The 27,245-nt window shown below is 43.0% G+C and overlaps 1 protein-coding gene and 1 long non-coding RNA gene across 3 annotated transcripts in view; one reads left to right on the top strand and one right to left on the bottom strand.

Moving 5' to 3' along the window:
- Positions 1 to 2,883: 2,883 nt before the first annotated feature.
- On the bottom strand, positions 2,884 to 7,676 carry LOC309333404. The gene is made up of 2 exons (XR_014152490.1): positions 4,655 to 7,676; positions 2,884 to 4,503 (listed from the first exon to the last, which is right to left on the bottom strand). It is a non-coding gene; the product is annotated as an uncharacterized lncRNA (long non-coding RNA).
- Positions 7,677 to 10,901: 3,225 nt separating this feature from the next.
- The window catches only part of STK26 (serine/threonine kinase 26), a gene marked incomplete at its 3' end in the record, with an annotated part of 52,160 nt that continues 35,816 nt past the window's right edge, over positions 10,902 to 27,245 (top strand). The window contains exons 1-2 of one of the 2 annotated variants that reach the window (XM_081846808.1): positions 10,902 to 11,057; positions 11,588 to 11,738. In XM_081846808.1, coding sequence (XP_081702934.1) covers positions 11,697 to 11,738 — 42 coding nt within the window. In that variant the 5' untranslated portion in view covers positions 10,902 to 11,057; positions 11,588 to 11,696. The remainder of the gene's footprint in view (positions 11,058 to 11,587; positions 11,739 to 27,245) is intronic. The other variant, XM_081846807.1, reaches the window with a different exon arrangement.

Raw genomic sequence — 27,245 nt, 5'->3', positions numbered from 1 at the left:
TGACTGTGGAAAGGCATTTTGCCTCCATTTCAGTGATCTTTGACAGCAACTTACCACTCCTACCATTCCTGTTCACGGAACATTTATTTGATTCTTATTAGTTTGTGACTCCATGCATATATTATATGCCTTCTGTTTATGAATTTTGAAACAGTATAGTGTTATAAAAATATTGTCAGTATATTATTAGCTGGTGTGTTGCTTGTTGTTCAGAGTGTCCCAATTTATTTTTGGCTGGGAGTTATATGATGCTGCAACTGTAATCCCACCACTTCCCTGAGCATATTTTTGTATAACTTTCCTTACTTCAAAAAAAGTCCAGTTTGTTTATCTTCCTTCTTGTAGAGTTTGTTGTATAAGAGCACCCAATCCACTTAATGAATGTAGTTGAATCCCGCCTGCAAATCATTGACAGGCCTAAGTACAATATGATTTCCTTCCTCATACTTGTGCTTAGTAACTTTACATCTGTTGCTTGGCCAGTTTTTCCTTCTTGGCCATCCGGTTGCAAACTTGCCCAGTGCAGAAAAGCTGCTTTGTCACTGTTTGCACCACGTACCATTGCCTTGGGTTTGCCAAGCAGCTTCTTGAAGTTCAGCCCTTGGTTTTGGGTTTTTGCTTTTTGGCTACAAATGCTGTTGCTGAGAGACAGAGCATAGAGCAAATGTTTTTTTTTTTCCAATGGCAACAGCTTTTATTCCTTCTCAGGCTGCAATCATGTGTTAATGTTGCTTTTTAAGGCAACAAGGCATGGCTAAGGCCCAAGAGGCAGGACCCACCATTGCCACCATGGCAAATAAGAAGTTTTAATACTGTTGATTTATGGTCAATAAGAATCACACCTGGGAGGGGCAGTTTAAGAGGACTTTGCTCCTGGGCTTAACCAGGTGTGTAAAGGAAGGAAATTCCAGACCTGTAGTTTTTGGCATCCATTCACTTGCTCAAATTCCTTTTAATGCTTTACTATGAAAGCCACATGACCTGGAAGCTGTATGCCGGCTCCCTCGGCCAATAAAGTGAGATGAGCGCTGCAACTCCAGAGTCGGTCATGACTGGACCTAATGGCCAGGGGTCCCTTGACCTTTTATGAAAGATACATGAGCATGTCCTCCCTTGTATCTGGTCATGCTAATCAATGACTTTGGTCATCAACTTTAAAGTATCTGGTGATAAGGAAAAATTCCGGGGTGAGAGACTACTCAACAGCACAGCTCGTTGGGGTGCAAGTCCCCTGAGGGTCCATGCGGTCAGTAAAAGAAGGAAGTTCCAGCCAAGTAATTTGGAGCAAAACAGCGGTCAGTAGACCATTAACTTTATAGTTGCGCAACAGGTCCCCACAGGAGTAAGAATCCCGAGCATGGGGTAATATCAACTTTTAAAACTTCCCACAATATCCCAGAATACAGTTTGTACAGCATCACTGATACATCATCATTACATCACTGACATCCATGTCACAAAAGGGGAGGGGTAGACAGGGACTACACTAGTTCAACCTTGGCAAACATGCCCAGACATGTCTCTTAACACCTCTCAAGTACCTATTACCGAAGAGCAGTAGAGCTCTTTACATATTCTTGTCCTGGGGCAAGTCCGGGGATGAGCTCTTGGGATTTTATGGTCAGTTATCAGTTCAGTGATTGCCACCTTTGGGTGGGGTGTTGTGTATGTGCCCTCACGCTTGAGGGATTATGGCAGGAGAGAAAGGTAAAGGAGTCCTTTCCTCTAACGCCAAAATGGCGTTGGAATGAAGAGAATTGGTCAAACTACTGATTTTATGTGAATTTATAAAACTAGGTATCTTTCCTGAGCTGTCAAGTTGAAAAGATACATTGACATAATATTTGTAACATTGTAACAACTTTAAAGATGTGCCCCACCCCTGTCATTTCCCTAACACTGGAAACTTTTGAAAACCTGGATTTTGGTTCACTGAAAACTTAATTGTCTTCAAGAGAGCTTTGGACCAGTTGCACATTCTGCTGGCTATCATGTGGCACTGAAATAAAATCTGATACGCATGTTCAGGGCATACTTCTGTCATTGAAATTCAAATACTAGCTCAGCCACCTCCTAGTTTCAGATGAGGGAAGAAAAGGCAAGCTATATTACGAGGTTGGAAGAAGAGCTGATTTGCTGGAGTTCATTTTGACTCACCAGTTCTCAAGTAGGCATTTATCTCCTTGTTTATACAATAGATATAATGAGCTTTCATTTGGGCAGGATTGGAGCAGGTGTTTCTAGAGGTAAAATATCAACATTCAAGTCACTTTTCAATATTTTTTTTCACATTGAGTTTTTAAATAGGCATTTGGGGGGAAAACCCACTACTCCCTTGTAATTTCCCATTATACAAAAGCTGTATCTGTTTTGTGTATAGCTGTTCTCCTGGCCTCAGTTATCAAACTTAATATAGTTAAAATTATATGTTTCAATTTTTATTGAAACAATTATTTTGGTAAAAGTGGCAAGCTTCTAAGTTGCAAAGAACTTCATGAAATAAAAAAGGTTCCTATGGTCTTCAGTGCTAGGTGACCCAGTAAAATATATTATATAGATCCTGAAACAACTTATTTAAACCCACTGCGGTACAAGCCTCCTGGCAATGAATAAACTGAACTGAGGTTTCAATTTGTGAAGCATATTTTTAAAGTCACCTAACAAAAATTAAATGTTTATCAGTTGGTTCTGTTTGGAGTTGGTGTGTAAATATTTCATGTCTAAATCATGCTTGCACAAAGTAGTCTCAGGCTGTAGGGGCTGTGAACAGACTTGGAATCTACTATTAATATATTGCATTTATGCCAAAATTTTATCCACATTCAGACCCTTTTGTAGTAAGTTCCATTGACTGACTGCTGGATCATTTAAGAAAGGTTCAGAGACAATTTGCTCATAATTTATTACTGTAAATACGTCTTTAAAGGCAGGTGAAAATTATGACTTGATTTCCTGGTCAGGCTTCTGGATTGTTAGTCACCATGGTGAATCATCATTCTGTAGTTAAATCCACCCTCTTTATCACCGATACTCAGAAGCAATTAGTGTTAGGTCTGCCACAACTGAACAGTTTCAAGAAGCATTCAATGATAATCTACTTTCTGTAATCAGTTATTGGACTTGAGCGATCTTTGACAGATCATAGCATTGTAAAGTTGGAAAGGACCTCAAGGGTCATCTAGTTCAATCCCCTGCAATGCAGGAATCACAGCTAAATAATCCCAGACAGATGGCCAACTTCTCTTTAAAGACATCAAATGAAAGGGAGTTCACCACCTTTTAAGGTAGTCTGTTCCCACTGTCAAACAGCTCATACCCTCAGAAAGTTCTTCCTAATATTTACTTGGAATCTCCTTTCTTGAAAATTGAAGCCATCAGTTCCAGTCCTACCCTTTGGAGTAGGAAAAATCAAGCTTGCATCATCTTCCATGTGACAACCCATCAGGTATTTGACGATAGGCATCTTACCACCTCAGAGTCTTCTCAAAACACACAACTCCCTCAACAGTTCCTCATAAGGCTTGGTTTCCAGACTCTTGATCATCTTGGTTGCCCTTCTCAGCGTATGTTCTAGCTTGACGAGATCCTTCTTAAACTGTGGTGCCCAGAACTGGACACAGTATTGCAGGTGTGGTCTGACCAAGGCAGAATAGAGCAGGACTATTACTGGATCTGGACTAGACTTCTATTGATGCAACCTAGGAACCCATTAACTTTTTTTTGCTGCTGCATCACACTATTGACTCATGTTACATTTGTGCTCTACAAAGACCCCTAGATCCTTTTCACAAGGCAAGTCAGCTGTACTCCACTCTGTATTTGTGCAAGTGGATTATTCCTGCCTAAGTTTAGAACCTTACATTTGTCCCTATTGAAATTCATTTTGTTAGTTTGGTCCCAGTTCTCCAGTCTGTTAAGGTTATCTTGAATCTTGATCCTATCTTCTGAGGTATTAGCTACCCCACCCAGTTTGGTGTCATCCGCAAATTTGATGAGCATCCATTTGTCACTTTTTTCCAGGATGATGCAGAACCTCTGGTGAACACTTTTTGGCTTGGTCAACCATCTACAAATTCACCTAAAAGTAACAATGTATTGTTGTTGTTTAGTCGTGTCCAGCTCTTTGTGACCCCATGGACCAGAGCACGCCAGGCACTCCTGTCTTCCACTGCCTCCATTTTATCAGCTTCTCCAAGGGAAAATAGGGGACTTTGTTGAAAGTCTTAGTGAAATCAACAAACACGACATCCATAGTATTCCCCTGGTCCAGGAAGCTTGTAACGCTAGAGGGAGAGAGAAAAATGAATTGGCTTGGCATGACTTCTTTTGAGAAATTCATCATCTTAGAAATCACAGTATCCTTTTCTAAGCCATCACGCACCATTTCATTATCTGTTCAAAAGCTTTTCTTAGTATCAACACCAAGTAGTTGCCAGGGTCTTCTCTCCACCCCCGGTTTTTAAAGATGGGGACAACATTTGCGCGTCTTCAGTCCACAGAGACCTTATCTGTTTTCTAAGAATTCTCTCTTTTTTAAATTTTAAATTTATTTATTTACGGCTATTAGCCCATAAAATATGTATATTTATTCAAATTTTAAAGGTTACAAAAAGAATCAAAAAAGAAAACAAAACAGTACATAAAAGCAAATCACATCCAGTGTTTTCTAAGAATTCTCAATGATTATTTGCAGGGGCTCTGAGATTACATCTACAAGTTCTTTTAGTACCCTTGCATATAGTTAATCAGTTCCTAGAGGTTTAAATTCATTTAAAGTAGCTGGGTGTTCCCTTAACACCTATTTTCCTATCTTGGGCTGCAGCTCCCTGCCTGCATCATTTATTGTATTATCACCAAGTTGGGGACTGTTTTCCTTTCAGGTGGAGACAGAGGCAAAGTTCTTCTGCCTTCTCTCTGTCATCACTCAGCATTTCTCCAGCTTCTCAACACAGCGGACCTAATTCAGGCTTCCTCAGCCTTGGCCCTCCAGATGTTTTGAGACTACAATTCCCATCATCCTTGACCACTGGTCCTCTTAGCTAGGGATCATGGGAGTTGTGGGCCAAAAACATCTGGAGGGCCAAGGTTGAGGAAGCCTGACCTAATTGCTTGTTCTTCTTCTTGCTTCACATTTTATTATTTTTCACCCCTTGCAAGCCTGAGCTCATTCTGAATTTTAGCCTGCCTGATCTTTTCCCTGCAAGATTTGGATACTCATTTATATGCTTCCTTCATGATTTGCCACTTCTTACACTTATTATAAAATCCCCTTTTAAATCTCAGGTCATCTAAAACCTAAAAACTACACCGGTTTCTTTAGATACCTCCAACCTTTCTTTCTTGTTGTAATTGTTTGCAATTCTGCATTCAATATATCACCTTTCAGAAACTCCCATCCATTGTGAACTCCCTTCTCTTTGAGTATTTTTGACCATGGGATCACACCCAGCATTTCCTTAAGCTTTTCGAAATCAGCTTTCCTAAATTCCAGAGTATACATCTGCTTACACTCGGCTTTCCCTTTCCTCTGCATAATGAACCCCAAGAGGACATGGTCACTTCCTTCCAAGGCTGAAAGATGAAAATTTATGTCCTTGGTCCACAATTAAGGTTCCAGGATAGCATACCCCCCAACTAATTAATAGTGTGGGATTATGGTGGGATCAGAATAGGCTAGATCAATATTTCTTGATTCTCCTATTTCATCCCCAAATAACATTACTGAGCAAGTGGCCTTTAATTTGTCTATAGCACATTCTATTTGTGTGTCTGTTCACAATGCAGTAACACCCTCTAATATCAGAATTAAATTTGGTAGAAAAGTGGAGGACACAACTCTATAATTTAAAATGCAGTTTTTCAAAGTGAGAATAGAAATACAAACTTTATATTGTAATGCCATATCCATCATGAGGACCAAGATACTGCATTAGCAGCTGATGTGCAAATTCAGAGCATTGTTCTACATTTATTTGTTTGTTCATTGAAATATTTATAATTATTCTTTTACACTGGACTGTGATGGCCTACATCTGTTCAAAAATCAAAAACTTGGCCTGATGCAGTAGGGCTCTTATGTTCTCACAACTTGCTATTGCATTGACAACAGCAATAAAGGCTTGTTATTTCTAAGACGTGCAACTACTAATTCTATGTGCCTATTTTATAGTTTTGGTTGTTCTTTTAATTTTTGTCTATTATTATTGTTCTTTGTTTGATTTACATTATAAAATGAAATAATAATTTAGAACTTTACCAAAAAAAAGTAATAAACACAACATTCCAAATACACATTACACTTTGGCTGATTCCTGCTTAATGAAAATGGATATTTAAGCTGCTTTTAACCTGAAGCTACAAGGAGGCCAACAGAAAACTCACCAAGGAAGCTAGCTGCCTGTGCTGCTGGCGCTGCAGCACCAGAAAGAGGGTTAGATAGGCAACACTTCTACTGGACAAAAATAATTTGTGGCAGAGAGACTGCTTCCCAAGGCGGGCTTTGCCTGTCCTCCCCTGTTCCTTTGATTATATATCCCGTTATATACACAGGAAAGGTGACATAAGGGGCAAAATATTCCTGGTAATAGTAGTACCAAGGTAACACTATGTATACAGTATTCCTCTTAACTGCCATTTTAGGATTAGCAATGTGTGTTATTAGTACTAATTGAAAGTGAAAGTTCTACGTTGTAGGTTGGGTGTCCGAGGTGGGTTCTGGGTCTGGATCAGCTGAAGATTGCTGGGTTCAAAGCGGTCAAGGACTGTTCAGTAGCTCAATGGACATTCAGAAATCCAATGAATGGGTACTTTTGAATTTCCTGAAATGTTGCAGAATGCAATTAAGACTGGGTTTTATTTTAGAAACACCTACTTTTCAATGGTTTCATTATTTTAAAAATGTGTAAATTGTGATAAACCATTTATCACAAAATGTCTACCTGGGAGAGAGAAATAAGGGCAGTTTGTCAGATGACTAAGGGATATTATGCTTTTAGTTCAGTCAGACTGCAAACAAATTTGTTATTACAGGATGGCAAGGGAGCAAAGTAAATTGAAAGTTTTAATACCTTTGAGAACTTGGAAAAATCCTGTGTGGGAGTGCATAGGCTTAACTGATATAATTCTGAGATATGTAAACAGTACTGGTTTAAGCCATGAGTTGCTGATAGAATTCAGGCGTTAGTTGCATTTTTTACTGCCCTCTTAAAATATATCCAGATTAATTTTGTAGTACACTCCTGGTTCATAGGCAGTATGCCACTGAGCACCAGTTGCTGAGGAACTGCTACAGAAAAAAGGTTGCAGGCTTCATCCAAACAATGGTCCCCTAAGTCTGTTTACATATTTATCCATTTAAAGCAAAAACTAGTAGTTTGAGTGCACACTTGTCCACAATGTGCTTCTTTCCATTATAGATCGTGCTGTCCACAAAGATGTGTGTGGTTACTTGATACGCATTTGAAAACCCTCCCCCTTTCTTCTTTGCACATGTGAAGAAGTGGCAATTGCGATCTTGGTACATGCTTCCATACGACAGCATTGGGCAAAGTATACTGGGACCACCTCTGTCCATTTTCAAATGCATTGCAGAATCAATAGAAATATATATTAAAAAATTAAAAAATTGTCTAGTAGCACCTTACAGACCAACTAAGTTTGTTCTTGGTATGAGCTTTTGTGTGCATGCACACTTCTTCTTTTGTGTGCATGCACACTTCTTCAGAAAAAGTATCTGAAGAAGTGTGCATGCACACAAAAGCATATATATATATATATATATATATATATATATATATATATACATACACACATATATATTTCTACTGCGTCAGACCAATACGGCTACCTACCTGAATTGCAGAATCAATCTGCATTGAGCTTTTATTTTCGAAATGAAACTAGTTTGTGAAAAAGTGCTTTTCAGGGGCATAAAATGTGCAAAAGGTCCAGATTGTGTGTGGATTAGGTGGGGGGGGGGGAGAAATCTCAGTGTGCATTGAATGTAGATTATATTGTGTGTATGCTGCTTAAACCTAAGAGGCATCTGGTTTATGACCCAGGAAAGCAAGACAATGGACCTGCCTTGGTTTGATCCAGCAGGGCTCTTTTTTACTTTTTAAAAGATGTCTTATTTGCTTAATTTACATTGGTGAAAGAATATATAAGCCTTTCGAGTTATTCAGAATGTTTTTTTGTCAGGCAAAAAAGGAAAGGAAGCAAATTTTCATGCATCCTCTCAGATTATGTCAGGTTTTTTTAGGCTTGGCCAACAATTCTGTGCATACTTATTTGGGAGTGATTCCTAAGTAAACATGTTGCACCATCAACATTTAGTATTAATCAGAAAGGAAAGGTGGAGTAAGGGTTGGAATTGGGAATTTATGTTCTTGTATCCAAGGGCCACAACAGTGCTACTTCTAGGCAGAAACGAAAGTGGTAAGGGCAAGGTTTTTTTTAAACCATTGTCGATTTTCCTGTTCTTATTTAAGTCTCTTGCACACCGCAGTTTAAATCCTCACTCAGCCATAAAGCCCAATGTGACTGTAACCAGTTTCTCTGTCTAACCAGGGGTCGCTAACCTTTTTGGACTACTGGGAACATTTCAAATTTTGAGAGAGTGCTGAGGCACCAGTCACAAAATTACTACCACAAAGGGGGCATGGCATAACACAAAATGGCTGCTGTGGAGTGTGTGACATTACACAAAATCACAGAGACAACTACCTCTGACAACCATGGGAAATCAGCTATACCCTGCTGCTCCTAATTATGGAGATTGCATATGCACACTGATGCTGTTGCTATATAATAACAATAGAGCATTCTTCAGTACAAGTAAAAAAACATAGAAGGGAGCCATACCACTCTCATCTCACAGAAATTACTTGGAAGTCACCTGTAAATTTTGCCCCATAACTTTCTTTCTAAGAGGGCTTAATTCTATTTTAAATGAAAGCTCAGAGTCTGGAGCGCCAACAGAAGCTTTCATGCCAAGCAGGTTGGCAACCCCTGGTCTAACCTATGACACAGAGCTGTTGTGAGGGTGGAAGGCCTGTATCCCACCTGAGCAACGTGGACTATAAAACAGAAACAACTTTTAATGCAATAAATAAATAAATAAATAAATAAATAAATAAATAAATAAATATATGATGCATGTAAATCACTGTGGGTGCCAATTAAAAAAAATTGGAAGATGTGTGCTCCCTTTCAGTACCATTCAAGGTGCCTTCCAGCTGTACTACAACTTCCATCATCCTCTTGTGGCTGGGGATGATGGGAACTGGAGTCCAACATCTTAAAGGCCACAGGTTTCCCATCCATGCTCCCACACTTTCAGCTTTCCCTTACTCGATCCCCCTGGATCCCCATTTTTTCTATGCTCCTCCTGAGTTCAGGCTCTGGACCTTCCCTCCAGCTCACTCAATGAAAGGCCCAAATTTTACCAGGCTTTGTCCCTTCACCATACTCCACAAAGTGGACCGCTTCTCAGCGTTTCTATTTCATACCCTTGTCTCCCTCCCTGCATCTTAGAGTGTAAGCTCCTTGAGGGCACGGCTCTCTCTCTGTTTCCAGTGTAACTCTGGACAAAGCAATGTGTATAATTACAATCAAAGATTCCCGCTCCCCATGGGTGTCCCCTACTTTCCCTTAAGTTCACCCTACGACTCCCCCAACATCCCCCATGGCTTCTCTTTTAGCCCACTAAAACTTGTTGTTTTGAGCTCCCATGCCCTGCCCCTCCGGTCCTTCTCAGCACCCCAATTCACCCACGCCTCTGCGCCCCACTTTCCTTTGGAACACTGCTTACCCCCACCCCTGAACTTCCTCGATTTCCCCAGTGCATTCGCAATTAGGCCTCCATTAGCCCCCCCCCCCCCACAATATTCTCTCTTACCTGATCCCCCACTGCATTCCCTCCTTCAGCCCAAGTTGCCATTTCCCCTCAGTTACTTTGCCCCTCACAATTCCCCCCACCCCAGTTTACCTGAGCCCCTTTCGCTCCCCGATCCACCACAGCGCCCCCCAGCATCACCAGGACACCCCACACCTAGGGATCCCCATTTTCCCCTCAGCTGCCCCTCCCCCCAGTCCTACGTGTCCCTCATAATCCTCCTCACATCCCTCTTCAGCGTCCCCCACCCGCGCCAAGGTGCCCCCATTATGGGCACCCCACCCCCCACTCCAGCTGCCCCTCACATCGCTCACAATCGTCCTCACATCCTCCTCGGCCTCCCCCAGAGCATCCCATTAGTTCCCCCTCAGCGCTCCCCACCCGCCCGCTTCCCTCACCCTTCGCCTCACAGCCTCCCCGCCCCCATTTCGGACCCCCTCCCCCCCCACCCCCGTCCCTCACCATCTCAGCCAGGACTCGCACGCGCCCCAAACGCACTTGGGGCGCCCCGCCCCGCCCCCCACCTCGCGATTCCCTCCCCTCCCCCGCGGGTGTCCCCTCCCCGTAGGCGGGCGGAGGGTGACGCTGCGGAGTCGGAGGCCGCGGATCAGTCTCTGCCGCTGCCTCGCTGGGCCGACCGGGAAGCAGGAGGCCGCCGCCGCCGCCGCCGCCGCCAGCGAGGGAGAGAGGGAGCTGCGGGGGAGCGCGAGGGTTCGGGCCCCGCGGAGGCAGCTGCCTCGGCCTCTCCGGTCGCTGCCTCGGCCGCCGCCGCCGCCGCCGCCCCCGGTCCCCGCCAACATGGCCGCGGCGGCGTCCTCCTGAGGCGACTCCGCCTGGCGCCCGCCGGGGCCTCCGCCTCCTCCGCCTCCTCCTCTTGCGCCCACCTCCTTCGCCGCCGCCGCCGCCGCCGCCGAGGAGGAGGCCGAGGCCGAGCCGCTGCTGCTTCCCCGCGGAGGGCGCGGGTCATGGGCTGCTGCGCCGCCGCCGGCGGAGGAGGAGGAGCAGCAGCAGCAGCAGCCGCAGCCGCAGCAGCAGCCCCCGCCGAGGGAGCCGGGCAGGCCGCGAGGAGCAGCAGCCGCAGGGCGACCGCCGCCTGGCCCATGGCTCCTTCACGCCGCTAGCCCGGAAGGCGAGAGCGCGAGGAGCGCGGAGAAGAGCCGAGGTGGGCCGCGGAAGGGACGGGACACGAGCGGGGAAGCTCCGCGGAGGCTGCGGGGCGGGGGGCAGGATGGGGCTGAGACTGAGCGGCGGCGGGGGGGGGGGCAGGAAAATAGAGGCCTCAGAGTGGAAAATCTGACAGCTGAGTGAGTGCGCGGGGGGTGCCCTTCTCCTCCTCCTCCTCCTCCTCCCCCCCTCCTCCCCCCCCCCGCGGTAGACCAGGCAGCTGGCGGCTGAGAAGGAAGAGTGAGGTATAGGAGCGGACCGAGAGGGAAATCTGAGGACTGGTTGGGGCGGGAGGGTGGCCGAGGTAGGGGAGAGAGGTGGCTTCAAAACGGAGTGTGTGTGTGTGTGTGTTTGTGGTGAATTACTTGACCTCCACCTGGCACCAGTAGTCTAGGGGGAGAGCCAAACAAGGGGCTGGAGGATGGTGGCGGGGTCAACAACGGAGTGTGTTGAGGTCCGCAGAGCTGGCGAAGGTGCAGCTGAAGGTGTTTTAATGCTCTGCTTCCTTCCCCTACCCTCCACCCAAAGGCTCCGTTGCAGCTGAAGCAGTAATAGCAGAGGCGGTGGTTACCCGGCAGCAGGAGGAGAGGCCTCTGCAAGGAGGAGAGAAGAGACCAAAGGAAGGGTTGAGATCACCATGGCCCACTCTCCCGTCGCCATGCAGGTGCCTGGTATGCAGGTGAGAGAGGCCTGTGGTGAAAAGCATGCTGGGTGGGGGAGGGTGGGTTACACTGGGGCAGTTGCTGCACCCCAGGTTCTGACTTGCCTTTGCTCGAGTGGATTGCCGTTAGTACTCTTAGGTGTCACTAATGTGCCTTTCAGCCTGACCATTGAGCAAATCTGCAACAAGTCCAAGAGTGACATGGCAAAGGGGGGGGGGGGAGCGTATATATTTTTGAGGGCGATTTTGGGAAAAGTCTCAGTGGGGATGTTCTTTCAATCCAGGAGCACTTGAGAGGTGACTCTACGTTTTTACCACTTTTCATTCTTGTTAAACCACTTAGAAACTTTACCAAGTGGTATATTGTTGTTGTTTAGTCATTTAGTCGTGTCCAACTCTTCGTGACCCCATGGACCGGAGCACGCCAGGCACTCCTGTCTTCTACTGCCTCCCGCAGTTTGGTCAAATATATACATGTTATTAAATAAGAAAGGTATGGTATATACATTTTATTGAATAAATTCCAACAGGCTCTGCCTACATCATGATGACTGTAGAGCTCTGTATACACACAGTGGACCCTCTGGATAGGGATTTAATTCGTTCCAGAGGTCCGTGCGTACCCCGAAAAATCCGTAACCAGCGGCGCCGCTTCTGCACACGCATAGTGTGATAGAGTGCTTCTGTGCATGCACAAGTGGTGAAACCCAGAAAAATACTTCCGGGTTTGCCGCTTTCGCAACCCAAAAATTACGTATCCAGAGAGGTACGTAACCCAAGGGTCTACTGTATATAAATAAAATTGATTTTTAAACAAATACAATAAGTATTAAACACTTATCAATCAGTACATCTAATGGTGTTTGTTCTAGACATACACTTGCACATTCAACATTCACTATCATTATAGAAAGGAGAAGAGGTTTGGGATGTGAAGAGGAAGCTGTTACTTTGTGGCATGCTTTTGTTTCATGCTTGAAACATGCAAAAACATCTGAGGAGTTGCTATTGGCCATGGAACATCTCTGTCAGCAGCCTTAAACTGCTGCTGAGCTGCTCCTGCCAAATTCACGCTTAAGCTTGTTTGCACCAAGCACTGGCCAACCCCAGAATGTTTCAGTAGAGTTACTAGTACCTTATCTTGCAGCAACTGACCCCATCTTGTCCTTTTACTCACTTTCCCTAGTGGAGGAAGTAAAGCTGTGCTTTGTTTTGGACTTTTTAAGTGCCATGTCTTGTTGTGAGCACTGAAATAGATTATAAAATAGTTACACTTTTACTAATGCTAAGGTAGGATTTATGTGGCCAGCTCACTGCTGCATGCACCACCTCTGAGCATGAAAAAGTGTTTTAATAGTCTTATTGAACATTAAGCATTATTTGGTCTCTATTGCTAGATAGACTCCCAGTTAAGGAACCAGGAATTTTTTTTGGGGGGGTGCTAATATGGAAGTTGTGCATTCCATAATGTGCACTCAATAATGGGAACATTACAACTGGGTCAAGATTTATACCTGTAAGTAATACTTGTCTGTTCGTGGTGCTTGCATGAATTTAAATAAAGGAAGTTTATTATCCTTCTTTGGAGGTCTTTAAGCAGAGGCTTGACAACCATATGTCAGGAGTGCTCTGATGGTGTTTCCTGCTTGGCAGGGGGTTGGACTCGATGGCCCTTGTGGTCTCTTCCAACTCTATGATTCTATGATTCGAAGTACTTTTTGTCATTTTGTTGTCACAGACGAATGCAGCTAGTATTCTGGAACTGTATACGTGTGGATGGATGTGCTTGAGTGTGATGCATTTCCCGCTAGTTATTTGCTAATCTGTTGGGTGTTTGTGTAATGCCACTAAACCCATCAAAAGGACCTGTGGTTTTTTTTTAAACCTGTGGTTTTTTTAAAAACAGCAACAACCACCAAGGGTGCTCTGGTAGGACCAGTAGGTTTTATTGCTTTGGGTTCCCTTTTGTTGACCAGTAGGTTTTATTGCTTTGGGTTCCCTTTTATGGATCAAAAGATTCTGATTCCTTTGCACTCTTTTATCATCTAAATCTAGCATATCTCAAAAGGTCAATGAACCCTCCAATTACTTTCATTCTTCTCTAATTCCATCATATGCATCAAGGAGCTGGCCACTATAAATTAATCAAAAAATAAAAAAAATAAAAATCACATGAGCTCCTTGGAAGGTGGCTAGAAACTGACACAGCTTGAAGATCTTGCTCTAGATTTTGGTACTTTGGCAAGGTAATTGGTTTCTAACCTACTATAAAATTGATTACTGCCCAACAATTTCTGACTTGCCCACAAATCCATAATTTCAGAACTTTAGTGTTTCCAATTGTTTTAACCATTTAATGTCGTGTCTCAGTTTTGTCATAGTTAGATCCATCTTTTTTACATGTCTTGTTTTAAAAGAATAGTGTGTGTGTGAGAGAGAGAGGGAGGGAGGGAGGGGAGTGGGATTTTTTAATCTTCCTTCATAAACCACCCAGTATCGCTTAGATACAACTTTAACTGTATATGGTAACTATTTTTTACTGAACCAGTATATTAGGTAGCACTTCAGTTGTAAGTCAGGAACGGATGTAGCTCAGTAATAGAGCACCTGCCTCACGTACAAAAGTTTCCTAGTTCATTCGCTAGCAGACAGGGGAGTGGGGCTTACCTGACCTTGCCGGTGGGTTGCTGCTGGTTCCAAAGCAGCAGGTAGTTTGGCTATGTACAATCACACCAGCAGAGCCAAATAAGATGCTCTTTCCGGTACATTTAGGCAGTTCTAACCTCTCAACTGCTTTGCCCCTCCCACTCTTCCCCACAGTAAACAGAGATAGCCTACCTGCCAGAAGGTCAAGTAAGCAAGCACTGGTGGCCTACACCACCATATGCTACTGGGTTCAGTCTGTGGTGTTTCCAGGTAGAGAAATCTATTAGATGAACTAGTCAGCATTCATAATATTGCAGATTGACCCTTGGTCTGATGTGGTATAAAGTAACATCCTCTGTTCCTGTGACATTAGATTTCATGTTAAGGCTGCAACCCTCTACACAATTTCCTGGAAGTCAGTCTTATTGAACTTTAGTGGATTTAACTTTTGAGTAGACACATATAGGATTGTGTTGTAAGTTTTATGTTAAAAAGATGAGCAGTTAGTAATCCATAAGCTTGAAAGTTTGAAAGTTAGTGTATATTTGGGTACAGTGGACCAAAGTTGTCTTGAGTCTGGAGTTATTAGTTGTTAATGATATAATTATACCTTTTTGCTTTCTCTAGTTTAATGTTCAGTCTGTTTTGACTATTTCAGACTTCCTTGCTTTGCCCACATCTCAAAGATTACAGTGGGACACAATGGGCTCCTTGAGATGTAATACCAAACCATAGTTTTTTTGGGGGCAGAAATGGCGACTAGCCATTCTGTTTTTGAGCCTGTAACCCAGGTTGCAGGAGCCATTTGGCTCATAGCTTTCATATATGAGTTTCTAACATTGGGCCAGACATAAAAGTAGACAGTAGGCTAAATTTCAGCCATACAAAAACCATCTTTCTGTCCAGGCAAACAAAGTATTATCATAGTTGAAGAACACATTTCAACCATATTAAAACAGTAGAAAGGGGCACAAAGCAGAACTGGTGAGGGATGTGGCCTGGGAAGGGTTCCTGAGGTCTGGGTAAAGAGGTCTGGTATGTTCTCCACCCCTGTTGTAGACACCTAGCTTTGTGGTGACTGTAGAAACTATTCAGTACTTTTTGATACCCAAAACATACCTTTATTTAATGAATGCTGTTCAAGTGACTTGAAATCTGATTTATTGGCTTCTTCCATGGTTATTGCCACAATTTGCTTCCCACAGATTTATTATGGCAGAGCTTCCATGAAGAATAGAATTATACAACCCATCTCACCTTGCTTCACCCACAGTCTAATAAAAGCCAAATGCTTGTTGATTTTCTGTGCTAAAATGTGGATCTTGGAAGCTGCCTTTCACAGTTCTATGTTTAAAGCATAGGTCTATACTCGCAGAATGTATTTGGTAGCTATGCATGGGGAGTTTTAAGTGACAAAGGATCTTGGTGCTGCGTATACTGTAAGAGAATCTGCCTTCCTGGATGCAGCCCAGAGGAATCATTCAACTGTTGAAACAAATACTTTTGTAGTTGTTGCTGAATTCTTCTGTGATAAGGGGCAGAGTGATCCTTCAGCTGATTCTGTTGTGATTCTGGTTTTTTTACATGGTTTCTCATGTTGGGACAGGGTGATCTTTGAAACTTTTCTACCAATATCATTAAGATTAAACTTCGTTGCAGACCTTGAATTTCCAAGTTTCGTGCAGTCCTCTTCTTCCCTTCTCCCACTCCCAATATCTAAGAACATTTCAGAGACTTTAATAGGTGACAGCTTGCAACTTTTTCATGGTATGTTCTTCATCCAACATGCAGCAACATGTTCCACAACCTTGGTGCAGCCGCTGATAATTTCAGTTTCTAATGTTGTAGGTAGAAGATTAGAAATTGAAATGATCAGTGGATGCACCAAGGCTGTGGAACATGTTGCTGCATGATGGATGATTACCAGTTGGTAAAAGACTTTTTAATAATTCTGACAAGGTTTTTGCCTGCTCAGTATCTATGGTCTTTGTCTTGCCTGCCTAGCAAAGTGCTTCATTGTATGGCAAAAGCTTTTGGCAGGGTGCATACAAGCCTCTCAATGGAAATAATTCGTTAATTTAGGTGCAGCCATGGAGAAGGCACTTTCACTCAGCCGCAGCAGCTGAACGTACACCATAGTTGGGACCTAGATAAGAGTTTCTCCATCACATCTTTGGTAGTAGGTTGGCTGCATGGGAGAAGCTGGACCCTAAGGTATCTTGGACCTAAGCCAAGGTCCACAGAGATGCTTTAAAAAACTCCAATTTAAAGTACAACTTAAAATGTCATGGTAAGATTAAAACCAGCAGGAACAAAAATGGAAGCATCAGATAATGTTTCTTCCCTCCTTGGTTATAATATGCTACTACCACCCTCTACAGCTCTTCAAACCTCAGTTCCTAGTTTTAGAGGAAGGTATGGGTTTTCTCAGCAGTAGCTAAATATACATTCTTACCATACGTGACATTTTTCTCAAATTATTCCCCTGTGTAGAATGTTAAATTATAAGCTCTTCTAGGCAGAGACTTCTCTGCTTGCATTGGTGCTTGTGTGTGTGTGTGTGTACACACACACACACACACACACACACACACACACACATATGCATAGAGGGACGTGGGTTGCGCTGTGGTCTAATCCACTGAGCCTCTTGGGCTTGCTGATTGGAAGGTCGGTGGTTCAAATCAGCATGACAGGGGAAGCTCCCATTGCTCTACCCAGCTTCTGCAAACCTAGCAGTTCAAAAGCACACCACTACAAGTAGATAAATAGGTACCCCTGCAGCAGGAAAGTAAACAGCATTTCCGTGTGCTCTGGCTTCCATCACGGTGTCCTGTTGTGCCAGAAGCAGTTAAGTCATGATGGCCACATGATCCGGAAAGCTGTCTGTGGACAAATGTCGGCTCTCTCGGCCTGAACACAGAGATGAGCACTGCACCCCATAGTCAAATTTGACTGTACTTAACTGTCCAGGGGTCCTTTACCTTTACATATACATTTACATACAAAAATCCACACACATAAATACATACATAAGATCACTGTCCAAGTCCTGCAGGTATTAGAAGTTGGCCATGTGGTTAGACGTAACTAAGTTATCTATATGTGACTTTGAGACTGTGGTTTTCAAACAGAGAATGTTACTTTGGCAAAGAATATTTCAACATACACAACACCCTCAACGGTTCCTCATAAGGCTTGGTTCTCCAGACCCTTGATCATCTTGGTTGCCCTTCTCTGCACATGCTCCAGCTTGTCAAAATAATAATAATAATTTATTTATACCCGCCCATCTGGCTGAGTCTCCCCAGCCACTCTGGGCGGCTCCCAATCAAGTGTTAAAAACAATATAGCATTAAATATTAAAAACTTCCCTAAACAGGGCTGCCTTCAGATGTCTTCTAAAGATAGGATAGCTGCTTATTTCCTTGACATCTGATGGGAGGGCATTCCACAGGGCGTGCGCCACAACTGAGAAGGCCCTCTGTCTGGTTCCCTGTAACCTCACTTCTCGCAATGAGGGAACTGCCAGAAGGCCCTCGGCGCTGGGCAGAACGTTTAATTAAACTGAACAGCTTATTAAACGGTGATGTCCAGAACTAGACACAGTATTCCAGGTGTAGTCTGACCAAGGCAGAATAGAGCGATACTGTGATGTCACTTGATCAGGACACTAGGTATCCCCCATCCTTTATTTGTGCATTTGTCTTATTATTCCTGACTAGAGATGTAAAATTTCCAGAAATTTTGAAGCCAAGAGAAAAAAAAACATTTTTTCCCTGTTTTCCCCTGGAAAAAATGGAAATTTTGGAAAAATTGAAAAAAAAAATCAGTGTGGAGTAGTTTTACAAATTGCATGAAACACAGTGTATATAAAAGTATTATGCTTGCAATAAAACAGGTAACCACCTGCCTTTCCCTCAAAAGCAACAAAAAAGCAAAAAACCATCAACATAAAAAATAATCAGATTTGCATCTTAGCACCAATAGCAAATAAAGTTAATATTTAAGCTCCATAGAAGGTCTACCCTTTGTGTAGTGCTTTAACAAAAAACAAAAAACAGAAGACACCACATATACATGCAGTTTATTCTATCTCATTTTCTAAACTACTGCTATCATTTTCCATTTCTTCTTCCTCTTCCTCTTTGTCATTTTTCTCATGGATTTCTAAAAAACAGCTTTGGGAATTAATGGAGAAAAACCTGTTCTTTCCAGGGGTTTTCCAGGCCTTCCCATCTCTACTTAAGGTCAGCCAGGGCTAATCGTAAGGCAAATTTGTTGCATGCCAGGCCCAGAAGTAACCAACATCCAGTTACTGAATAACATGTTGCACTAAGGCTCAAACTCTGTTTGAAAGGAAAAGGAGTGTGTGTGTTTTTAAAATTGAATTTGTTATTATATATTATAAACTGAATTTGTTATTATATATTATAAACTGCATGATGGTAAGAGAGCTTTCTAAACAGTTTACAAAAATATACAACAGAACATTAAAATGATTAATAAAACACAGTTAAAGGCAGGTATTTAAGAGTACAGTGGTACCTCGGGTTACGAACGTAATTTGTTCCGGAAGTCCGTTCTTAACCTAAAACCATTCTAAACCTGAAGCGCGCTTTCGTTAATGGGGCCTCCCGCTGCTGCTGTGCCGCCGGAGCATGATTTCCATTCTCATCCTGGGGCAAAGTTCTCAACCCGAGGTACTACTTCCGGGTTAGCTTGTAACCCGAAGTGTTTGTAATTTGAAGCGTATGTAAGCTGTGGTACCACTGTATTCAAATATGATCAAAGTGAGCAGTGGTTAAAAGGAAGTAAATGCATGCAGCTTCTACGTGTTCAGATGGGCTGGCCCTAACAAAAATGTTTTGAGCAGTTGCTGGAAAGAGTACAGTGAGAACACCTGCCTGGTGTCAGGCGGCAGGGAGCTCCAAAGTGTGGGTGCTGGAAGACCTGGGGGGGAAACGGAAAAATGGGGGGTGGGGGGACAGGTTTTTTCCCCAAAGCCATTTTTTTCCAGGAAAAATGGGGAGGGAGGAATAGTGTGTGGCATATTCAAAGTATATCACCCCCCCCCCCCCCGCAGGAAAAACCGGCTTTGGAAAAAAACGGGGGGAAACCTGGTTTCCCCCCAATTTTTCTGGGTTTTTTTCCAGGCCTTTCATTTGTTAGTTTGGGCCCAACTCTTCAATCTGTTATGGTCACATTGAATCCTGATTCGATCTTCTGAAGGGGTTATGGGAAGAACCCATTTTTCATCATTAGCCTCCTTGAATGGAGGCAATTCTCACCATACATGAGTAGCTGCAAGCAAATTGGAAGTGAATTTTCATTTTTCAAACCTAAAAATATATTCCTCCATTTTCTCCCTTTGATTTTGTGATTATTCTTGGGCAGGGCTGAATTCCAGGAAAAACTTTGTAGAGTTGGCAATAAACTTTATGTAATAGCACACTTCCTTTTACTTCATAGCTGGTAGCTTAACCTAGATATGCATAAAGTTAATAGTATTCTCTGTTTTGGTTTTATATAGCTGCAGAGAATAAAGAGTTCTTGGATGACTTTTTTTCCTTTTAAATGAAGGCGCATAACACAAAACAAATGTTTCTTCAAGGATGGATGTAGCATGGAAGTGCGTGTAGCTTGATTTCAGGAAGTGTAAACAGATCTGGACTTAATTTTTTTTTTTTTAATTTTTTATTGAAGATTTTCTTAATACAATAAAATAAAAACCAGAATAAACAGAAAACAGAACAAAAAGGGGAAAAAAAACAGAAATACAATTAACATCTTATAGTAACCATATTTTCTTCGCTTTTTGGGCTTCCTCACATCTCTCGCTCCTGCATTCCAAAATTATACAATTTTAACCAGCAAATTATCACCTTGTTTCCATTCTTATTCTATAGATTGCCAATATTATGTCCCTAACTTTGAATACTTTTATCTAAATCTTGAATACCCAATTTAAACATGATAGTTATTCAAAGTTTATTTTTCTCTTAAATTCACTTATTCTCATATTCTTTTCAACTAGCTTAATGGAGCCGTGTTATTTTCAATCTCGCATCCTTCTTAGCACTCATATAATTTACAATGTTTTTGTAGATAGTCCTTAAATTTCTTCCAATCCTCTTCCACTGTTTCCTCTCCCAGGTCTCGGAATCTGCCGGTCATTTCTGCCAGTTCCATATAGTCCATCAGTTGCATCTGCCATTCTTCCAGCGTGGGCAAATCTTGAGTTTTCCAATATTTGGCGACAAGTATCCTTGCTGCTGTTGTAGCATACATGAAAAAAGTTCTGTCCTTCTTTAACACCCTCTGGCCAACAATGCCCAAAAGGAAGGCCTCTGGTTTCTTAAGGAAGGTATACTTAAATACCTTTTTCAGCTCATTATATATCATTTCCCAGAAAGCCTTAACCCTAGGGCAAGTCCACCAGAGGTGAAAGAACGTTCCTTCGGTTTCCTTACATTTCCAGCACTTATTATCAGGCAAGTGGTATATTTTTGCAAGCTTGACTGGGGTCATGATCTGGACTTAAATGTAGTGTTCTCTCATAGGTATATTTAAGTTAGGACCATGAGAAATATTTGGACACCTGTACTTGCAACTTTTACTACATAATGTTGGACTTGTTTGAAGGAGCTTGAAATAGAATAATTCCTGCTTAGCTTGTCCAGAACTCTAAACAAGGTGGTATTAAATTTAAATCAGGTTACCCTAAGACCGTCATGACTTCCTTCAGAGATTCATGGGAACTGTAAGTTTGATGGTGTTAAGAGTTTTCTGAAGAGGTTTCCTTGCCTCTCAAAGTACTCAAGTTTCCAAAGATTGTTGAGACTGGTTACAACAGTATAGTGTGCGCACACAAACAGTATGTGAACAGGACTACAGTCATACCTCGGGTTGAATGTGCTTCACGTTGAGCGTTTTCAAGTTACGCTCCACGACAACCCGGAAGTAACGGAGTGCATTACTTCCAGGTTTCGCCCCTCGCGCATGCACAGACGCTCAAAATGACGTCACGCGCATGCATGGAAGTGGCAAAACGCGACCTGCACGGTTGCGTCTTACGTTCTATTCAGGATGTGAACAGGGCTCCAGAACGGATCCCGTTCACATCCCGAGGTACCACTGTATATGCATTTACTTTGATCTTTCCATTGTGTATTTGCTTTGATTTTTTTCTGTGCTCTGTGGTGAGCCACAGGAGTTTTTGTGTGTGTTTGACTTAGTTCCCTTCCATGGAACATGTGTTCCTTACATATGTAGAGGTTACTGGCATATTTATACTGAAAATTCGTATCTAATTTTGAATCATTCCATTTATTTTTTTAAAAATAATATTTATTAAAATTTCAAAAAAGTTACAAAAATAAGAGAAAAACAAACAAAAAACAAAAATACAAAAATACAAAATACAATAAAGTAAAAACAATTAAAAATAAACCAACTTTTCCATATCTTGTCTTTCATTTACTTGTTTCCCTGACCTCCTCACACCTCCCTTTTTGTATTCTAGTTCAATTGGTTATTTCAGCAAATCCTTTCCATTTTTACTTTTATCTTACTAATTTATCGTAATATATTATGACTTTACATTCTCACCTGTTAATAATCCATCTTTAAATACTCCTTTATAACATTACTACTAAAACCACATAACTTCATTCCAACATCCTTCTAACATTCCTTAATTTTACAATATTTCTGTAGATAGTCTTTAAATTTCTTCCAATCTTCTTCTACCGACTCTTCTCCCTGGTCTCGGATTCTGCCAGTCATTTCCGCCAGTTCCATATAGTCCATCACCTTCATCTGCCGTTCTTCCCGGGTGGGTAGCTCTTGTGTCTTCCAATACTTTGTGATGAGTATTCTTGCTGCTGTTGTGGCATACATAAAAAAAGTTCTGTCCTTCTTTAACACCAATTGGCCAACCATGCCCAGGAGAAAGGCCTCTGGTTTTTTCAGGAAGGTATATTTAAATACCGTATTTTTCGTCCCATAGGACACACCTAGTTTTTTGGGGGGGAAATAAAGGAAATCCCCCCCCCTTTATTTCCCCCCCAAAAGCAGGTCGGGAAACCGAACCAGGTCGCGGAACGGCGCTGCGCCTCCCTGCTGTCCCCCGAGCTTGTGGGGCTGGCCGATGTCTGCCTCAGGTGGCAGGCTGCTATCCGAAGTGTGGGGAACCCTGCGGGGAACTCCTGCAGGGCTCCCTACGCTGCGGATGTCTGTCCGGCATGCGGGGCGCTCTGCTTCAGTGCGCGCCGGGCGGCAGGCTGCTATCCGCAGTGTGGGGAACCCTGCGGAGAACTCTTGCAGGGCTCCCCACGCTGTGGATGTCTGCCCGGCGCACGGGGCGCTCTGCTTCAGGGCGCCCTGCGCGCCGGGCGGCAGGCTACTATCCGCAGCGTGGGGAGCCCTGCGGGGAACTCTTGCAGGGCTCCCCACGCTGCGGATGTCTGTCCGGCACGCGGGGCGCTCTGGTTCAGGGCGCCCTGCCCGCCGGGCGGCAGGCTGCTATCTGCAGCATGGGGAGCCCTGCAGGGAACTCCTGCAGGGCTCCCCACGCTGCGGATGTCTGCCCGGCGCACGGGGCGCTCTGCTTCAGGGTGCCCTGCCTGCCAGGTGGCAGGCTGCTATCCGCAGCGTGGGGAGCCCTGCGGAGAACTCCCGCAGGGCTGCCTAGGCTGCAGATGTGTTTCCGAAGCGCGGGGCGCTCTGCTTTCAGGGCGCCCGCCGCTCCGGGAAGCAGGCTGCTATCCGCAGCCTAGACATCCCTGCGGGACCTCCCGCAGGGCTGCCTAGGTTGCGGATGTGTTCCCAAAGCACCGGGCGCTCTGCTTTCAGCGCCCCCAGCGTTCCGGGAAGCAGGCTACTATCTGTAGCCTAGACAGCCCTCTGGGAACTCCCGCAGGGCTGCCTAGGCTGCGGATGTCTTCCTGAAACCTGGAGAGCGAGAGGGGTCGGTGCGCACCGACCCCTCTCGCTCTCCAAGCTTCAGCGAAAGCCTGCATTCGCCCCATAGGACGCACTCAGATTTCCCCTTCATTTTTGGAGGGGAAAATGTGCGTCCTATAGGGCGAAAAATACGGTACCTTTTTCATTTCATTATAGATCATCTCCCAGAAAGCCTTAATCCTTGGGCACGTCCACCAAAGGTGAAAGAATGTACCTTCAGTCTCTTTACATTTCCAACATTTATTATCGGGCACATGATATATTTTTGCGAGCTTGACTGGTGTCATGTACCACTTGTATATCATTTTCATAATATTCTCTCTTAAGGCATTACATGCCGTAAACTTCATACCTGTGGTCCATAACTGTTCCCAGTCAGCCAGCATAATGTTGTGTCCCACATCTTGTGCCCATTTTATCATAGCAGATTTCACCATTTCGTCCTGAGTGTTCCATTTCAACAGCAAGTTATACATTCTCGACAGTGTCTTAGTTTTGGGATCTAACAGTTCTGTTTCCAATTTTGATTTTTCCCCCTGGAAGCCAATTTTCTTATCCAATTTGTATGCCTCCATTATTTGGTAATAGTGGAGCCAATCTCGCACTTTGTCTTTTAGTTTTTCAAATTTTGAATCATTCCAGCCTGCTGAGTTGTCTTGGGTAGCGTAATGTAGTTTGTCTGTGATTTGGATCTGACATACCTACTGTTATTAACTGAATTCTGAACTACTTTAGTATTTTGACAATAAGATGCTGATTGACAATAAAAATAGGCTCATTTAAGCATAAATGTGGTTTCTGGCTGTGGAGAACTGAAAGTTCAATCAGAAGCCCTGGAAGTGGCTTGTTCACTAATATAATATATAAGTTTTCCTTTTACAAAATTTGGAGGGTGGGTAGATGTGCCTTTCTATCTGCCATTTTATCCCATCAGGGGTACTCTTTTTTAAAAAAATTAAAATATTTATACACAGCTATGCTATAAAAATATATAGAAGTGGGTTACAGCAATAAAACATAAAACTGTACAATAAAAACCATAACAAAGTTAAAAACAGACATCAATTAACCATTGTAGAATAATGTGTTCTTAATTGCCTGCATAGCTAGGCCTGGCAGGGTAGAAAAGTTTGTAGCAGACATTTTAAAAATACGGCACAGAAGGTGTCTGCTGAATTTCCATTGGCAGAGTATTCACAGGACTGAGCCAATGAAAATAAAGACTCTTGTTATCAAATGAGCCTTACCAACTCAGGGAATGACCAGCGATGCTCCTGCAGGTGATCTCAGTGATCGATCTGGGATGTAAGGGCTCAGTAGTAAATGGGCAGCTAGTGCTCCTGTTTTAACAATGTCTTCATGTGTTCTCAACTAGGAGCTCCTTTCAGCAGTCTGAGTGCCACATTCTGCACCAGCTGGAGTTTCTGACCCAGACCCAAGGGCCGCCCCACATAGTGCACATTACAGTAATCTTGCCTTGAGGTTTCCAACACTTGGTGAACTGCAGTGGTCAGGCTTTCCCTGTTCAGGAACAGCTGTAGTTCCAGACGAGCGAGATGAAGCTCATAAAAGGCACTCCTGTCCACAGAGGACACTTGGACTTCTAGCTACAAATGTGTTTTCAGGAGTACTCCAAGCAATGCACTTGGTTCCTTCAGAGCCAGTGCAGCCCCATCCTGAACAGGTAACTTCCTGAACAGGTAAACATGGCAACCACCTACCCATGAGGGGATACTGAGATTCCAGCCTTATTGATGCCATTCTGGATGGGTTTGAAGGAGTACAGGAATACTTGTTCAATTGAAGAGGGAGTTGTGTTGGGACTTTGCATCCCCAGAAAATGTAGCAGCTTCACAGCCCTTGGTTCACATTACATTCATCCCTTGGAAGTCAAACAGAATCCATTCCGGAAGTCTGTTTGACTTCCAAAAGGTTCAGAAACCAAAGTGCAGCTTCTGATTGGCTGCAGGAAGCTTCTGCAGCCAATCGGAAGCCCCATCAGACGTTTGGCTTCCAAAAATAGTTTGCAAACCGGAACACTCAGGGTTTGTGGCATTTGGGAGCCAAAACATTCGAGAACTGAGCTGTTCGAAAACCAAGGTACAGCTGCTACTTTTCCTGGATGAAACATTAGAACTTGCCTTCAGCCTTTAGCAATATCTGTCAGATTGAAATCATGTTTGTTGGCATATCTATGCAAAGGCTGTGCTTGGAAACTGGCCAACACTCCAGTTGTGTTGCATGTGATGGGATGGAATTCACAGCTTGCTCTCAGTCTGTGATGGTTCTTCAGGTTTAACTGGAGTTTATAGCTCAAAAATGTGCACACAGAACTCCTGTTTTGGCCGATAGGAATTTGGAGGCTAATATTGATACTGAAGAACAGGTCAGTAGAATACTATTTTTAAAGCTGTTTTCAGAGGGCACTCCAATTGTCACAATAGAAATATTTAAAAAGTATAGTCAAAAAATGAAGGCAGACTTACTCCTTTAGTAAAAGCAGCAAATATTAAGTATATGAAGTGTAACAAATGCGCACTAGTTACAGGTAGGTAGCTGTGTTGGTCTGCCGCAGTCAAATTATTGTCAGTTAGAGAAAGTGGTGCAATAATACAAAACCTTCAGAATGAAATTAGCCATTCTTTCTTGCTCATAACTCCAGAGGTTTGTGGAGTCTGAGGGAAACTTGTTTACAAAAGACACCCCCCAAAAAACCCCACCCTTTTGAAGACGACGTGCTCCACATAAGATGTAAATAAAGATCACCACTTCTGATGGGTTTATGTGGAATACTTAATCTGTAGAAAGATTAATTATAGTTCTAAAAATAACAAAAATAACTTGGAACATTTTAACTAGTTTGGAAAGAAATAGAACTAAGAAAACGATTTCTAGCATACAATCAGACACTAGTGAGAGGGCTTATGCTGTAATCCTGAGAATACCTAGTTGGGTTTAAATCCCTTTAAAATTATTGGGACACTTTTCAACACAGATGTAGTCAGGGTTGCAGTATTGGCTTCAAAGACAATAGAGAGCAGAGTAGAGAGCCCTTGAAAACTGTTAATTGGGGAAGAAATCAATATTCATTTAAACTTGCAGACTATGTGCTTTGTTGTAATGAAGGGTAATGATTTGTTGTACGTTTTATAAAAGTAAAGTGCTTCATGTTAATAATTATGTGCTTCTTGATATTCCTGCTCTGTTGTCATCTTGATCAAGCTTTGAACTCTGCTTTGTCAGGAGAAAAGGCACTGTTTTCCCTCTTGAGTTTTAGGTTATTTAGCATTATATCAGGGAGGATCAAAAAGTGTTGACTGAAGTGGGTGTTCACAAAGATATAGACTGGTAGAAACATTGTTCTTAATTTGCAGCCTCAGACAACCCACTCTGGAAGGCAGCTCGGTGTTCCAGTATGACCTGGAGCAGCTAGTCATGTTAACTTTTGATTGATGTTTCTGTGATGTTGAGACCTGCTAACTTGTTAGACTTGAGAACACAAATTAATTTTGCATAGACTGCTCAGTGTCAGACAGATATTGCTAACAACCTTCCTGTTTTGAGGGCTGATGTAAGAGTTTATGTACATGCCAAACTTCTGCTTTTCACAGAAAACGACAGCTGTAGTTTTAAGTGCAAAACACTTTTCAGGACTATTCAGTTACTCCTTGTAGAATTGCAAGCGAAGGCAAATTACATTATTTTTTAAACCAGTGGTTCCCAGTTGGTGGTCTGCAGACCTCAAGGGATCAGCGTAACCCATCTAGGGGGTCTGTGGCACCATTCACATAACAAAAACTACTATAGATATCAAAATTTTCAAAAACAGGCAGTCCTTGGCTTTGCTTTTGAAAAATGGGGTCCTCAGTAGTTAGATAATTGGGAACCACTGCCTTAAACTATTAGGGTTTA

Source organism: Podarcis erhardii, assembly GCF_964252035.2.
Source record: "Podarcis erhardii genome assembly, chromosome: Z".
Lineage (NCBI taxonomy): Eukaryota > Metazoa > Chordata > Lepidosauria > Squamata > Lacertidae > Podarcis > Podarcis erhardii.
This window is presented reverse-complemented; position numbering and strand designations above follow the sequence as displayed.